This window comes from Pleurodeles waltl, chromosome 10 (assembly GCF_031143425.1).
Source record: "Pleurodeles waltl isolate 20211129_DDA chromosome 10, aPleWal1.hap1.20221129, whole genome shotgun sequence".
Lineage (NCBI taxonomy): Eukaryota > Metazoa > Chordata > Amphibia > Caudata > Salamandridae > Pleurodeles > Pleurodeles waltl.
Window position 1 is genome coordinate 158,708,452 of NC_090449.1, and position 16,069 is coordinate 158,724,520.

Consider the following 16,069-nt stretch of genomic DNA (forward strand, 5'->3'; position numbering starts at 1 on the left):
ACAATGTTTCCGCCCGATGGCTGGCCCAGCAAAATGTTCATAATGCGGCCGGCGGGATCCCAGAGGGGCTGGCGGTCAGTTGAATGACCGCCGGCCTGATCACGGAGGTGAACACCGCCGTGTTCATAATTAGGGCCTAGGTCTGAAACGTCTAAAAAAGGGCACTTTAGACCCTGTAATACTTGTGAGAGAAAAAGACTTCACTCACAGGACCCCCACCAAGACTGTAAGATCTGTCACACCTTCTCTACAAAAACCTTAAACAGACTGTGAGGGGAGGCTTCTCTGTGGCGTTAAAAATCTAAATCTAAAAAGTCTGTGAGTTGTGAAGAGGACAGTGACATTTTATTGACCTCTCATCAGAGGTCTTATAAGAGGGAAAGATCCGGTAAACAAAAGTCTTTGCAGGAATCCAGGAAGGTTTCCAAAAAGACTCACCAACGACCTCAACGGCGATCCCATCAACGATGGCCTTGTCCGCGAAAACTCTGCCACTGCTGAAAGCTATGAAGAACTCAGCGACAGCATCAACGACACCGTCGATGACGATAAAATATTTTTAAAACTCTCCTCCTTCCAGAGCGCACATGTCCCAGCAAGGGGTCTCCAATCCACCTTTTAGACTTGCACAAGTCATATGATGAGGGGCCATTTGGGGTAGCACACAGTCCTTTAGAGCTCAAGGTGAAGGGCCAAGAGCATGATGAGGAGGAAGAGCAGTATTATGCGGACTGCTACGGACCACCCAGGGTATTCTGACAGACCTAGACATCACAAAGAGCACTTTCAGCACTGTGACCAGTCTCCTTCCCAGAAAGATGTTATTCAAGTGCCTCTCTCTGTTGCAGGAGCTGCAAGGCATGTTGCAGGACTATTAAGGAAGGTTTCCAGAACCTGCTCAGCCATCTTCACCTGAGCAGTGTACTGCTCCACTTCCGCCTCCATCGCAAAGAACCACAGGGCCTGCTATGCCACCAAAAATGCCCAGGATTACCCACGAAATCCAGCACTGTGGACCCCCCAAGAAAGGATCCTTCTCCATGAGATGACAATCAGGAGGAAGGAGAGATTCCTGATGATCACTCACACCATGAATGGGACAACAACCTAATCCTTACGCCATCTCCACCAGCTCCCCAACCAGTGGATTCCCTTCCTGATGATAGGGGGATTCCATAACCCTATGGATAGGACTGCAAGGAGGTTCTAACTTCTGATGACCGCCAAACAGTCGGACTGTTTTTTTATGACTTCAAAGAACCATCAAGAATGCAGGTGCGTGCCATTTCCATAATGGACTACATCTGGGAAGAGAGCACAAAAATAATTCAGAATCTAGCCACTGTGGCAGCTGTCTTGACAAAAAATGACAAAAAGTACAAGGCTCCGGAGGATTTATGGGCCTATTTAGTGGGCTATCTAAAGGTAGATTCAGTTATCACACAGGCGGCTCAGCACCATTGGAAAAATCCTTCTACACCTGTCTCAGCCTTACTGGGTTGGGAGGGAAGACACCTAGATAACAAAGGTAAGAGATTTCCATCGATATCTGCCACCACAGTCTGTGCTACTAACGCCCTTGCCATATTGGCCCGATACAACCAGCTGATGTCGTCTGACATCGGGGCACTGATGGATCTGGTGCCTGAGGATGGACATTTCATCTACTGGATTCCAACAGCTAGCAGGAGTGGCAGTCTTGAGGCAACAAGGATTGTTAAATAAACCTTGCTCCCACCTGCGGTCCAATTGAAAATCCTTGAAGTGACTTTTGATGGAAACGTCCTTTTTGGCAAGCATGTTTATGAGGCATTGCAGACCATTAAGGCAGATATGGAAACAGCAAAGTCATTGGGGAAACTACAGTTCCGCAAGGTGCCCTTTCGAGGACCAACAACCACATGAGCAACAATACCAGCCTCAGTCTCAACAGAAGTCCTATCGTCCACCACCTGCCGCAGCCTACAACAAACAAAGACCTCGCCGAAAGCAGCCCTTTCAACGAAAAGTGGCAAGCAGGAAGCAGTAGCATTTCTCCAGTGTCGGCTACAACCAACCCCTCACCACCTGTGGCAGGAGATACTAAGAGACAAATGGGTATTAGACCTTGTCACCTCTGTTCATAGCCATGGGAATGGTGACCCTTTCTAGATCTCTGGAAGTTAAACATATTTCTACACAAGCTGTCCTTCCGTATTGTCACTCTTCCAGACATCCTGCGACTCCTAAACCATGGAGACTATATGACAACTCTGGATTTACAGGATGCCTACTCCCATATCCCCATACATCCCAAACATAAAAAAGCCTGATATTTACAGTAGCTGGCGCTCATTTCCAATTTAAGGTTCCCCCATTCAGCCTCAAATCAGCCCCCCACATTTTCACAAGATGCCTGGTTCCTGTGGGGGCTTCACTGAGAAACAACGGATATCAGGTATTCTCAGACCTAGAAGATTGACTGATTAAGGCATCAATGGCCAGTCAAGCATCAATAGCCAATACAGCTTTCCTAGCATTATTCAGCAAATTGGGACTCACTGTCAATCATCCCAAATCATCAACTTCTTCATCAATAACCATAGTGTTCCTGGGAGCAGCTTTGGATAATATCCAAAACAAAGCTTTTCTATCACAAGACAGCAGAGACTCCAGCATTTGGCCCTAGAACTGATAACACAAAAGTCTGTTTCAGTGCATCTATACAAGTCGCTTCTAGGGATGATGTCCTCATCTATAAATTTGATCCCTTTTGCCCGCCTAAAGATGAGACCTTTGCAAGAGGAACTAGACAAGCAGTGGATACAAACTGTCTTGTCATTCAACAACTAGATAAATATTACACTAAACATGATAGCATCTCTGAAGTGATGGTTGTGACCGGACCATCTTTCCAAAGGCCTTACATTCCTACCTTAGGTTCCTGATTATGTCATTAACATGGATGCTTCCCTGGAGGGCTGGGGCGGATATCTTCAAGACTTACCTATTCAAGGAAAGTGGTCTTGAATTCAGAGGGCCATGCACACCAGTCAGCTGAAGCTCAAAGCAATTTATCTCAGCCTTCAAGCTTTCTTATCAAGAATAACAGGAGCCTCTGTGTTGGTACACACAGACAATACCACTAGCATGCACTATGCCAGCAAGCATGGGGGCACCGGATCATTACCCCTTGCCAGGGAAGTGAAGGAAATCTGGATATGGACAATAGCGCAATGTACACCTCTTCAAGCAGAACAAGATCCCAGAGTAAGCAACATCTTGGCAGATACGCTAAGCAGGATGAAGAACACCTGCCATGAGTGTGAGCAGGGCCAATTCACACTCTGCAAGATCTTCTCTCTATGGGGCAAGCCAGCATTGCATCTCTTTCGAAAAGTGAGAACCACAAATGCCAGTTCTCTGCAAGTTGATATCCACATTCAGGGTAGTGGGGGAATGCCTTTTTCTTTCAGATGGCCCAGGATCTATGCATACGTTTTTCCACGGTACCTCTGATATCAAAAGTTCTCAGCAAGGTCAAAGTGGAAAGGTGTTGCATCATATTCATAACCCCTAGTTGGCCCAGGCAACATTGGTTCACAGAACTATTCCTTCCAATTGAAACCACCCACATTTGCCTGTGATTATCACAGATGCTCTTAAAAATGAACCTAGGCCAGGTCCTTCATCCAGACTTGACTTCTCTCCACGTATGCACATAGCTCCTGAATTCTGTGAATTCCAACATGTAAATATCTTACCGGAATGCAGGAAAATTTGCTCGAAGATTAGAGCGGGCGCTACAATAAAGACATATAGATTAAAATGGAAACATTTCTGCATTTGGTGCCCGGAATCAAATTTACATCCTCTTCATGCATCACCTGAGCAGATACTTCCATATCTCCTTTAATTGGATCAGTCAGGTTTGGTGCATGCCTCTATTAAAGTGCATCTCGCTGCTATATCAAGATACAGATACATGCGTTCAGCACACTCTCTCCCTTTGTGCTCTAACAGGATCAACAAACAATTTATAAAGGGATTGTTTAGAGTTTTACCTCCAGTGAGGGCTTCTCAACTGGACTGGCACCTGAACAAAGTCCTTTCTCAGCTCGTGAAAGCTCCTTTTGATCCCATACACAGAGCAGATCTCAAGTTCCTCACTTGGAAGATCGCACTACTCTTAGCTCTGACATCCATCAGAAGTGTAAGCGAGATACATGCTTTTACAATTCAAGAGCCTTTCTTGCGCTATACATATGATACTGTAATTCTCAGGACAAGTCCAAGGTTTATCCTCAAGGTGCCTTTGGATTTTTATCTCAATGAGCCTCTAATATTGAGAACTTTCTTCCAGAATCCAACATTGGCGACAGAGAGATATCTGCATATGCTAGATATCATACGATGCCCCAATTTACATCACACAAAATTCATTAGGAAAACAGATCAGCTGTTGATCTCATATGTACACATTCAGAAGGGTGCCCCAGTAACAAAATCAACCATTGCTCGATGGAATTAGACTGCAGTCCAGTTTTTTCCACTCAAAGGCTGATAAGCCTTTTTCTACTAGAGCCAAGATGCCCTCAACCAGAGCAGTGTCCACATCAGCTGCTTTGTTTGCAGAAGTGCCTTTAGTGAAAATATGTTGTGCTGCGACTTGGAAGAACTTTAATTTGTTAACACATCATTATTGTTTGCTATCGGCTCAGCGCAGTGATGCAGCCATTGGACAAGCATTGCTTCACCATATATGTCACTAAGGTGGGCCTCTGTTGATTTCATGTGTTTCATTCTGTATCTCTATGTATTTAAGTGTGTAGCAGGTTTATATTATTATTGTTGGGCGTGTCTGTATACATTATGTTGCCCTCAATCCTCAAATTGTGAACATGCTATAAACTGTTTATAAGTACAGTAAATGCTTACTATTCTGATTCAAGCATGTGAATCTACAAAAGATCCAATACTGGAGAAGAAAATGAGTTACCTGTAATGCAGTTCTCCAGTATCGGTATCTTTCATAGGTTCACATGCGGTCCACCCACCTCCCCATACAGGCTCTCCTTAGCTCTCATTGGTTTATAGCACACTTGTGCTGCAAAATCTGAGGAAATTGAGCCTGTCTGATGAGGGTTCTAAAGGGTGCTGCCGCCTGATTGGCTGTACTTGGGTCTTTTCTAATGGAGTGAATAAGCTGTTGAAGTGAATGTCCTTTAACATTGATTTCTATGTAGACATTCTATACTGATAATTAATGGTTCCGTGGGACTCCCACTTCAACGACTGGGAATGATCCAAGCATGTGAATTTAAGAAACATACCAATATTGGAGAACTGCAGTTATGGGTAAGTAACTCATTTTCACACACACTTTTGCTATTATTTACAATTTGTGCTTCTACAGGATAAATTAATTAGGCCTGGGCTGAGTTCACGGAGTTACACTATGTGGAGTTCCACAGAATTGAATAAAAACTCAGTGGAATTCCACTGAGGCAAATTTCCGTGAGCCACGGAGTCCTGAATGTGCCTGATCTCGGAAGCGCTAAGCAGGGTCAAGTCTGGTTAGCCAGGCCGACCCTGCTTAGCGCATCTGAGATCGGGTGCATTCAGGAGAGGGCCGTAGGCACTTAAAGCTGCAGTTTCAGGACACTTGTGCACCGGCATGTCCCGTGTGCACTGCACACGGGGCAAGCCGGTGCACAGGAGGTCGGACACAGCGACTTTCCTTCGCTGCCTATGGCCCAGGCCTGAATTCAGACAGTCTGCATGAGCTGTGTGGCCCATAACTCGGCTGCAGTGTTCATGCGGTGGGCTCCGCTCCACTGGTGGGGCTAGCAGAGGTTTGGGCCAAGAGGAGTGCGGAGTGCCAAAAACTCAGTTAGCTCCACCAGCAGAGAGGAGCTTGCCAGCCACCCCTAAATTTTATTTGCCAAATATGATTTGCAATAATCAAGCTAAATTACAGATTTCAATAAAAGTCTAGGTTTTTATTGAGGTAATAATGACACCGTTCTATATGTATCATCTAGTATTCACTAGTAAGTACAAATGCCTTAATGGGTAGTCATGGTTGAATTAATTTTTTTAATATATTTTTATTAATCTTGTATTCATTTTTGGGGAAAGCAGCAGGTCGGGAGCTTTCAAGTATGAAGTACTAGACCTAAGTGTTTTCAAAACTATTCTTAGGAAACTAGCTTTTGAGGAGCACTATGCAACACAAGAAAGTTGTTTGATGAAAGGTTTTTTTCATATATATGTAGATTAATAGATGGATAGATAGATAGATAGATAGATAGATAGATAGATAGATAGATAGATAGATAGATAGATAGATAGATAGATAGATAGATAGATTCACAAACCTGCAGTTCTTCAGGTCATAAAGGTCCTTCTCGTGTCTGATGCCAAAGAATGGAAATTCTTGGATGGGGTTCACGTTCCTCACTTGGTTACTAGAGGCCTCTTTCGAGTCACATGCCAAAGCATTGACATTAATTTGTGATGACACTGCTTTGGGTTGAGTCCTGGTTTAACCAAAAAGCCGCCATGGACTGCTTGCGGGCATGGGACTCCATAGGCCGATCTACTGCGGGAGACATCTGGACAGGCAAGTCTATGTGCTCTTTTCAACACCTTGTGGACATGTACACTATGCACAAGATGCAGTTCTATCACGTTTTAGAAGCTGCAGTATGCCCTCGAAGCCTCCCTCAACTACCTAGAACACCTTCCACAAAATCAACCCCCCCGGAGCCACACCTGCTGGAATGCCTTTTGCGTCTTACGCTCACTAATAGATAACATTCCTGACCCCATGACTACTTTGAGGGAGAGGCTGGAGGGGACATGGGCCCCATGAATGATGATGACTAGGTCCTAGGGGAAAATGGCCCCAAGGATGTTTGGCAATATTGATGAAACTCCACCTCATCCAGTTGAAAACCTACATCATGTGTACTACAGTCCCTTGCAGCTACACAGGATGTGAGGCATTCTATCACCATGCTGCTGGTGGAGCTGACACTCAGGGGCACCTTCTTCCATATGGTCTAGGAATGCCTGGTTATCCAAACACACTGGACAGAAATCTGTACTTCCTTCTCTCAGATCGTAGGCAGGACAGTCCCTCCTGACCTGAAGTTAGTTCTTTTGGGCCTGGTAGACATGTGGGGCTGGTGGGGGAGAAGGGGAGTCGTCACATCAGACAGCTGGTTGGACTGGACCTCATCATTGCAAAGAGGGATATTTCCCAACACTGGTGCTCTAGATTGGCCCCACCATTCCTTGAATGGGCGCGGGGAATGGACTCTGCTGGTGCAGCAGAAAAATGTGTTTACAAATCTGGGGGGTGCCGCAGAAGCACCATAAGGTATGGGGTAAGTTGTTGATATCAGAGTCTTTATCATCTGTGATTTAGCTCGTCCACAATATATTCATGTATCTCCTCCAGCTGGGTTCTGTAAGGTTTGGGTTTACTGCAGCACAGTTGTTTTTGTTGTTTTCCTTTTTATATGCAACATTAAAATCAACAAAAAGTGTTGTAAAGAAAGAATATTATTTGTGAAGCTGCAGTTTCACAAATTGATGCCAGAAGTGGAGATCTCGAAATTTGGTGGGCAGGTGTGCCCTCAGGGTGATAGAGTACTTTAATCCATCACTCTGACAGAGTAAATATCCGTCCACCAAAATCTAAATCAGGCCTATGGTCTTTAAGTAATGTGATGGCTTTCCCAGCAGGTAGGCCGGCTCCAAGTAGGAGTTCCCATACCATGAGCACAATACGTGTGAAATTCCGCAACTGGCTGTTATCAGAGTTCCTGGATGCACCACTCCAGGGGTAGATGAAAGTACCAGGATCTGCCCAGAAACTTATCTCCATCTAACAACTATTCCATAGGATATAATGGACTTGTAATACGGCTGGTGGTATATCCGTCACATTTGGGACGGATTAACATCTTCCTCCAAAGTTGTAATCAGGCCCTAAATCTGCTGACACATCCCATTACCCACCATCAAGCAAATGGCAGTGCACAGGGAGGAATAATCAGCAATCCCTGCTAAAAAAGATAACAGCAGAATTTCAAAATGCAGCCCTGTCTCCATCCCTTCACACTTCAGTGCTGAGGACTACACTCTCCAGAAAAATACAGAGGCAAAACGCTTTCACGGTCTAGACAGGCTATATCACAACCTTCATCTTGTGCCTTGACAAGCCAAGAGTAATCCAAAATGGAACCTACTAACTTCAGCTGTCACACGCTTGCAAATGAGTTGGAGTCCTTTTACCATTCACCATAAATACACATTCTTTTGACATTCACAGAGTTGTAAGCAGAGCCTGTGAACATGACATGCAGGCAGAACTTCACGTGTGTAGGCCTGTACGCATGACTCTCTCATGTAGGATCAGGTAAAAAGGCTGCCCAGTAATATGGATTCACAAGCGCTATGTTGCCACCACCGCTCACAGTACATGTCCCAATTAACACAGATGGTAGTCTTTTGTCCACTTTAGAGCACGTTTTGGAGAACCCTTTCTGACCTCAGAGCTAGGCTGTAGGTCATGCAGTGAAATTCATGCCTATGACTCAGCCCGCATGCATGAGTTTGTGTGTGATGGGGCCCAAAGATAAGTAAAATCCCAGTTTTGCATGGAGTTGGATTACTTAGGGCAAGGTGGCAAGGCATTTTAGCCTGAGGGGACATTCTCAGCCTAACACCAGAATCATGTAAGATACACAAGAAATGACCAGTTTCCAGAAATGGTACTCCTGCCTATTTGCCAATCATTAATTCAGTCTTGAGGACTTATATTATTTTTTCTGTTGTTACATTGCTCTCTTCGATGTGATGAGGAATGCAAATGATAGTTTCTCTGAGTAGTGTTGGTGGTTGTTTTTTAGTGTAGTTTTGCTGCTGGTACTGTTTAAGGTAGCTGCATAGAGGGAAGAGTAGCTTTTATGGGGTCCCAGGGTGTTCTTGTATCATGTAATTAATGACCCACCTGCCATTATTGCTGTGAATGGTTTAATTAGACTTGCACTGAAAATGTGGAAATCTCTCATTTTCAGCTATCATGAGGTTCATGGGGGATCAACCGCTGAAAGGTCAGACTGAGCTTGATGCTGTGTGCTTCATGTTGAAGGTAAGTAGTGAATTAAATGGATCAATTAAGCAAATCATGTATGTCTAAGGGTTGTATTTACAGCCCATTTTTACCTGCCTTATGGCTCAACAGCAGTGGAGCTGCTTTGATGTTTCACCAAGCAGAGGTGGCCAGCTAAAGGCATGGCGAGGTAAAACCAACTTCTTACCAGTTCAGAAATAAAGGGTAGTATTTTCTGCACACCAGATACACTACAGATTAAATATTTGCAAACATATTTAATACCCCGAAGGCACGTAACTGTTATTAGATAATCAGGTTATTAGTAAACTATTTACAAAGATGTTGGCTTGTCTGGAAGTGCTTGTTTATTTCCAGATGTACAAATTAGTCCATATAGTTTTCTGAATCGTGATTATTGTGGTAGAGGTAACATTTGTTTCACAGAAGAGTTGATAATATGAATTTATAAAATGTTCAGCCCATATATATGCAGAGCTCCTTCTAAATCACAGTGCACATTGGTCAGGTTTTCTACTCAATAACCTTCAAATGCAACAAACCATTCATTTAGTATTCTTCTACCAACCCAAGTTAACAATCTTTAAACAGCTGACACGTTTCATGGGTTAGCCCGCTTTTTCCAGGTTTCATGTTTATTTCACTGCAATTCACTTTCACTTTCATTGGCACCGTTTCTTAATTTTTGCATACAGTTAAAATCTGGAATAGTAGTATGTGGATGGATGCTGACTTGTTGTATTAGTGCTATAATATTTGCCAGAACCGTGTCAAAAACATAAGCCTTATTCTATTTGTAAAATGCTAATAGAACAAAAACGTTTAATTGTGTGTAACCATATCAAAATCGCACAAGACTTTTATTTGTGTCTAACTCTGACACTCTAAACATAGGTTTTTTCAACTTTTTAAAGTCTTTTTTAGTTATCTAAATTACTATTCTGCAATGTTTATTGCAACATGAGTATGTGCTGCATCTGCAGATGTATGTGACACTGTATAGATGAATAAACTTGATATCCAGCCTCATAACTCAATCTTGAGTTTATCTGGACCTACCTTTACTTAAAGTATCATGAAGTTTTCTTGAGGCAAGCAGCATTATGTAAGCCTTAATATCATCAATCCCACTTGTTATTACGAACAGTCGTTTGCTAATGGGTGATATGGCTGCAGTATTCAGTGTTTCTTTCTGTTGATGATACTGCCATTTCTCATCTAGGTGATGAACTACTTATTTTAACTTCAGATGGAACCCATGAATGTTAGGTATCTGAATGTGTACCTAATGGATTGTTGTATCTAGTGCTTTGGATAGATAGTAATGAAAGTGTTGAAAAAAAGTTTTGCGGTGCTCTTATTCAGCAATGTAAACATTTTCGGGAATTACCAAGGGTGTAAATTGGACCAAGGCCATGGCTGTTTTTAAATACAATTCCAGCATAACTGGTTCCTGGACATTCTTTGTTTATAGCAATTAGAAGCTTACTGCGCACCTGAAGACAAAATGACCTTTAGCAATGTACGTCAGCTCCTAGTTTGCAGCCAAGGTTGTTAATCCTGCCAATAGAGCGGCATCATTCTTATGCAGACAGCAATACAGGGTAAAATTTGGGGATTTAAAATGGGGCTACAGGTTTTGCCAGAGCTTGCCTTTTTCCTCTCATCGCCTAATACATATATGAAACCACCCATCAGCGTACCACACAGCACACTGGGCTATTCTTAAATTAATGCTATGCAAGCCGGTCTCTACACAAATCTTCCTGTAACTCTTCTGATCAGTACATTACTGTTCTTCAGCGTTGACATATCTTCAGTATTGATTGAGAAAGAGAAGACTTAATTAAAATGTGTCTGATTTTTAAAGCTACTTCTGCACTATTTCCCTACATTTAGTGTTGTGGTAGTGAATAGGGCATATGTACTATTTGTTATATTTAAGAATTTTTTTAAAATGTTTTTGCTGTCTTTTATTAAACATAGAGCAGTTTATACAAAGGAACCATAGTTGGCAGGCAGAGACTCTAAGTACAACCATGACATGCATCTCAGTGGACACCAGGTCACCACCCCTGAGGTGCATCTTGCATACATTTCATACTTTTGATTATGTGGGCAAAAAATCATCAATCACATGCACATCCCTTATTTACAGCTTATTATGCCCCCCTTTCCTGCCGTGGATTGCATTTAGTTGTATTGTCGATTCTCAGACCACAGAACTCCTTCCACCTCCTCAGATCTTCTCAAATGTATATAAGGCAGCCTCTGTCAAACTGTCTGGCATGTTGTTGATTAGGGTTTTATACATGGATGACACTGCCCTCTTTTCAACTCCCCCCAGCCAAATCCGTTTTTCTTGTGTGGTGTAGTTAGGGAACTCAGATCAAACAGCTTGCAGTGCATGTCTGAACTGCAGGTATTTATAAATGTATGTGAGTGATATCCCATACTCCTTCCTTTGATGCCCATAATATTTAGTATTGCCCTCCTCTACCCTGATCTTGGTGATTCCAATCACAATGCAAAACCCTGTAGCGTACTCACCTCTTTCAGCATGTTCCCTTATCTTAGTGGTGTTTCCGTTGTGACTTTGCTTTGCCATCCTGATAGAATGTCACATTGTCCCAGCCCATCAAGGCCATTTTTGTGAGGATTAGAAGTTTTGTTTTATCTTGTCCCCCTTAAATAGAGTGTGTTTGGTTTCATGCAGAACCTCTAATTTTACTGCAGCTTCTTTGTAAGGAGCACAAATCTATTCATTCACTGGTTGCATTTGGGATGCCCAATAGTAAGCTCTGAGTTGTGGAAGACTAAACCCACCACTCAATGTGATTCAGCATAGGGTTTTCAGGCCTATCCTCAGCATACTCTTCAAATGTTGAGAGTTTTGATGTTATGGTTCTGGTAAAGTTGACTAATACGAGACAATGTTGTCTGCGTACAGATTTTTATCTTTCGTGATACATCAGCTCCTGTGGCAAATTCTTCAATGTGATCACATGACTATCCCAAATTATGTCAGTACCTAAAAAGGACAAGGCCTGTGTATGGAATCAAATGCCCTTTTGGCACTGAATGCCTTTTCAGCATGAAATGACAGTTTGGCAAGGGGTTCCTATAGATACTTCATTTTATCCATCTAATTATACAGCCTATATGTAAGAAATGTAAGCTCTGCAGTGTGACCTTGAGTTCACTTTAGAGAGCAGGGTAGGCAGTAGGAATAGTTAGAATCTAACCAGATACTAAGATGGATCAGTGTCCCCTGTTGTTCTTCAGTAGTGTCCCCTCCTTGTAGAAAGTTTGCAATAAAGGCTAGTCTGAACAACTCAGATTTTAGGAGTTTCCTGAAACAGAGATGGTTTTGGGTTTATCCTCAAATTGGAGTTCAAATCATCCCCAAGTCTTGGTCCTTGTACTCCTATGGATCTTCAGCCAAAATCTAGTTTCAACACTAGTTATTGAAGTAGATTTGAAGATGCAGTTGAAATGGCATGTAACTCTGGATGGCATGTAGTGGAGTTCCAGTTTGAGGAGACAGCCTAGACCTGGCTTATAGGTGTTGTCACCTAATTCTTGATTCCACTGGGTGCCAGTGGAGTGGCTTCTAGGCATGTGTCAAATGTTCTGGTTTCCAGAGTGTATGACTACCTATCAAATTATGCTTTAACTTTAGCAGTAATCAACCATTATTGAGGCTCTGATTCTCTCCATTCTGTTTTGTGAGAACCAGTAGGAAGATTTTTCTGAAGTGTGCAGAGCTGGAAATTGACACCCATACGACTGCATTGAAATGTTGAGCTAAGAAGAGATCTGCATTGATTTTTGCACTTTCTCTTATGTGATTTAGACTGATCCCTGGCTTTTCACCTTGATTTTTATAGAGTCTTACCCAGAGCTAAGATGTCAGTTTTTTAAAGATTTAAGAAAATATATTGTTCCTTGATCCAAAGGTAGGCATGTTAAATGCATATAGAAATATTTTATTGACTACCCAATTCCTTCTCCAGTTCCCCTTTACTTTGGTCAGTGAGAGCATGTACATATCAATGTCAAAATGTAGATTATTGACTTCCTATGTACCATATTCTCCCCTTGCCAACATAGCAGAAAGTGCCTGCAGGCTAATCTGATGTTTGTAGAAATACATTTATTTTTCTGCATCTTATTGTCAATTACTCATCACCAACAGTGAACTGGGGAGTCCAGTTTAACACCATCAGTCTACATTAGTGCAATGTAACAATGTGCAACTGTCCATGTTGCCCACAGTGTTTGTACATCATGCTGCCCGTAGAACAACCATGTTTTACTCCAGTATTGGAACTTTCATAGATTCACATGCTTGAATCATTCCCCGTCGTCGAGATGGGAGCCCCCGGCATAAATTACACAAGTAGTGTTAAAATATATTAACAAAAAGGCCCTAGGCATCTTCACTTTAACAGTCTATCAGAGTCATTTTAGGAAAAGGACCAAACTTGAGTATCCACCAATCAGGCGACCCCACCCTCTAGAGTCCTCCTGAGAGAAGCTCAAGCACCTCAGATTTTCTACCGCACGTCGTGCTAGGGAGTCTCTTCAGAGCTCTGCTCTTTCTTCACACCTTTTCAACACATTTTCTCTCAGAAAAACGTATCTGACCTGATTGGAAAATCATCTTCAACATGTCTGATAAGGAGAAGAAGGGTCTTTTCAGGAATTGCAAAACTTGTGGCAAGAAAAGACTTCATTCTGAAGACCCTCACCAGGATTGCATTTACTGCCTCTATCCAGACCATTCAGCCAAGGACTGTAAGGTTTGTCGTACTTTTTCCTCTAAGACTCTAAAGGATAGGGAAGGCAGATTATTGATATGGCTGTAGAAACTAAAATACAGGGAAAATCCAGTTTCTGACTCTGAGAGTGATGACTCTTCAACATCTACAAGGTCCTCAAAGAGGGCGAGATAAGACACAAGAGCTCCCTCCCAACACTCAAGGAAAGCCCACAAAAAGACTGCTTCAGGATTTTACAAGGGCCGCAGCCCATCTTCTTCACATCAGAAATCTTCCAGCAAAGGGTAGAGAGGTCATGCTAGCAGTTCAGAGAGGCATCAAAAATCCTCCTCTGTCCCTCCATCTGTGCCTTTCAAGAAACCATCCTCTGCTTCTGCAAAAAAGGCAAACAACGACTTCTACATTCCCACCGTCGACAACAGCTCCGATGTCGTCGCAATCGACGACAAGTACCCCACCGTCGATAAGAACTACATCGATGACGTCATCGTCACCGAACGTCTACACATCATCATCGTTGATGGCGCTTATGACAGTATCAGCTCTACCGTCGTCGACGACCTCATCAATGGTAGACTCGTCGGTGAGGCTGTCTTCCATCAAGATTTCCATGCTTCAGCGTCTACGACACCACCGACGACGAAGGCCATGTATGCGCTGTCGACGACATCGTCGACGAGAGAAAAACCACAAAATTCAGGAAAAACTGGCCCCAAAACATACTTCACCTAGTAAGGTGACCTCCCTTATTCCAGTACCCCTGTTAGAGGGAGATGAAGATGCGGACGACGAGGGGCCATTCGGAGCAGCCCATAGTCCATCCCAATTGAACGTGAAGTACCAAGAAGAGGATGAGTATGATGAATCCTTTGACCCTCAATTTTATGGAGAAGAACAACAATACCAACAGGCGGCATATATTCCATCCTCCTTATTGTCTGACCTCAGAGCAATGTTAGCTGATTACAGCAGGCGTTTTCCTCCTCAAGGGGAGCAACCTCCTCCATCGCCCGTCTCTGGGGTTACCACTCCACGTCAGAGACCAGCTTCTTTACCTCTCACAAACGTGGCTACTCCAGATATGACGCTGCCTCAGGATACAGACCTGTCAGAAGGGGATCATGAAGAAGGGGTGCTCCTGCACACTCATTCTGAGTGGGATGAATACATCATCCCTGCTCCTCCTTCTTCTTCTCAATCAAAGGTGTAGTCCCCACCAGACGACATCAGAGGATTTCACAATCTCCTAGAAAGAGCTGCCAAGCGTTTCGCTTTGCCAATGCCATCTAAACAAACAGACTGTTTTCTCTTCGACTTTAAAGAGCCTTTCCAAAAATCTGTGCGCTCAATTCCTCTGGTTAACTATCTGTGGAAAGAAGGTCTAAAGGTCATGCACAATCCTGCTACAGTTACAGCAGTACTGCCTCGTTTAGACAGAAAGTACAAGGCACCGGACGATGCACCAGCATGTCTAACTAGACATCCTCATCCGGACTCAGTGGTGGCTCAAGCGGCACAGATGAAGTCCAAAAATCCCTCTGCCCCGGTTTCTGCACCCCCAGACAAGGATGGTAGGCGATTAGATAACATCGGAAAGAGGTTTTCCTCTATGGCTAGCCTAGTGGTAAGAGCTGCTAACTCATTAGCTGTATTGGCTAGGTTTGACAGGCAGCTATGGGCAGACATTGTCCCACATATTAGCCAGTTGCCGAAGGATGCAAAATCAGACGCAAACAAGACTTTGCAACAGGGTCAACGCACGTCAGCAGAACTTATTGACTGTGCAATGGACATAGCAACTACTGCATTTCGACAGCTCGCAGGGGCAGCTGTTCTTAGAAGACAAGGTTGGCTAGAGGCTACCTCATTCCGGCCTGAGGTGCAAAATACGATTTTGGACTTACCTTTTGATGGCCAGGCGTTATTTGGAAAACACATTGATGAGGCGTTACAATCCATTAAGTCGGACACAGACACAGCAACGTCATTAGGGACCCTCCAATATCGAAAGCCCTCCTTTTGAGCTAGAGGGCGTAGCCAACCTTCATATAGAGGAGGATATAAGCAGTTTAGATATTCCACCTATCCTTCCTGTTCTCAAAAGTACCATCAGTACTACCCACAGAGGCAGCCGCCGCAACCAGCTTACGGTAGACCT

The 16,069-nt window shown here is 43.4% G+C and overlaps 1 protein-coding gene across 1 annotated transcript in view; it reads left to right on the forward strand.

Annotated features, from left to right (window-relative positions):
• MYO15A (myosin XVA) overlaps window positions 1–16,069 on the forward strand; it is a 761,224-nt gene that overhangs the window by 605,206 nt on the left and 139,949 nt on the right. Inside the window, exon 58 of the mRNA XM_069212299.1 lies at window positions 9,072–9,145. Coding sequence (XP_069068400.1) covers window positions 9,072–9,145 — 74 coding nt within the window. The remainder of the gene's footprint in view (window positions 1–9,071; window positions 9,146–16,069) is intronic.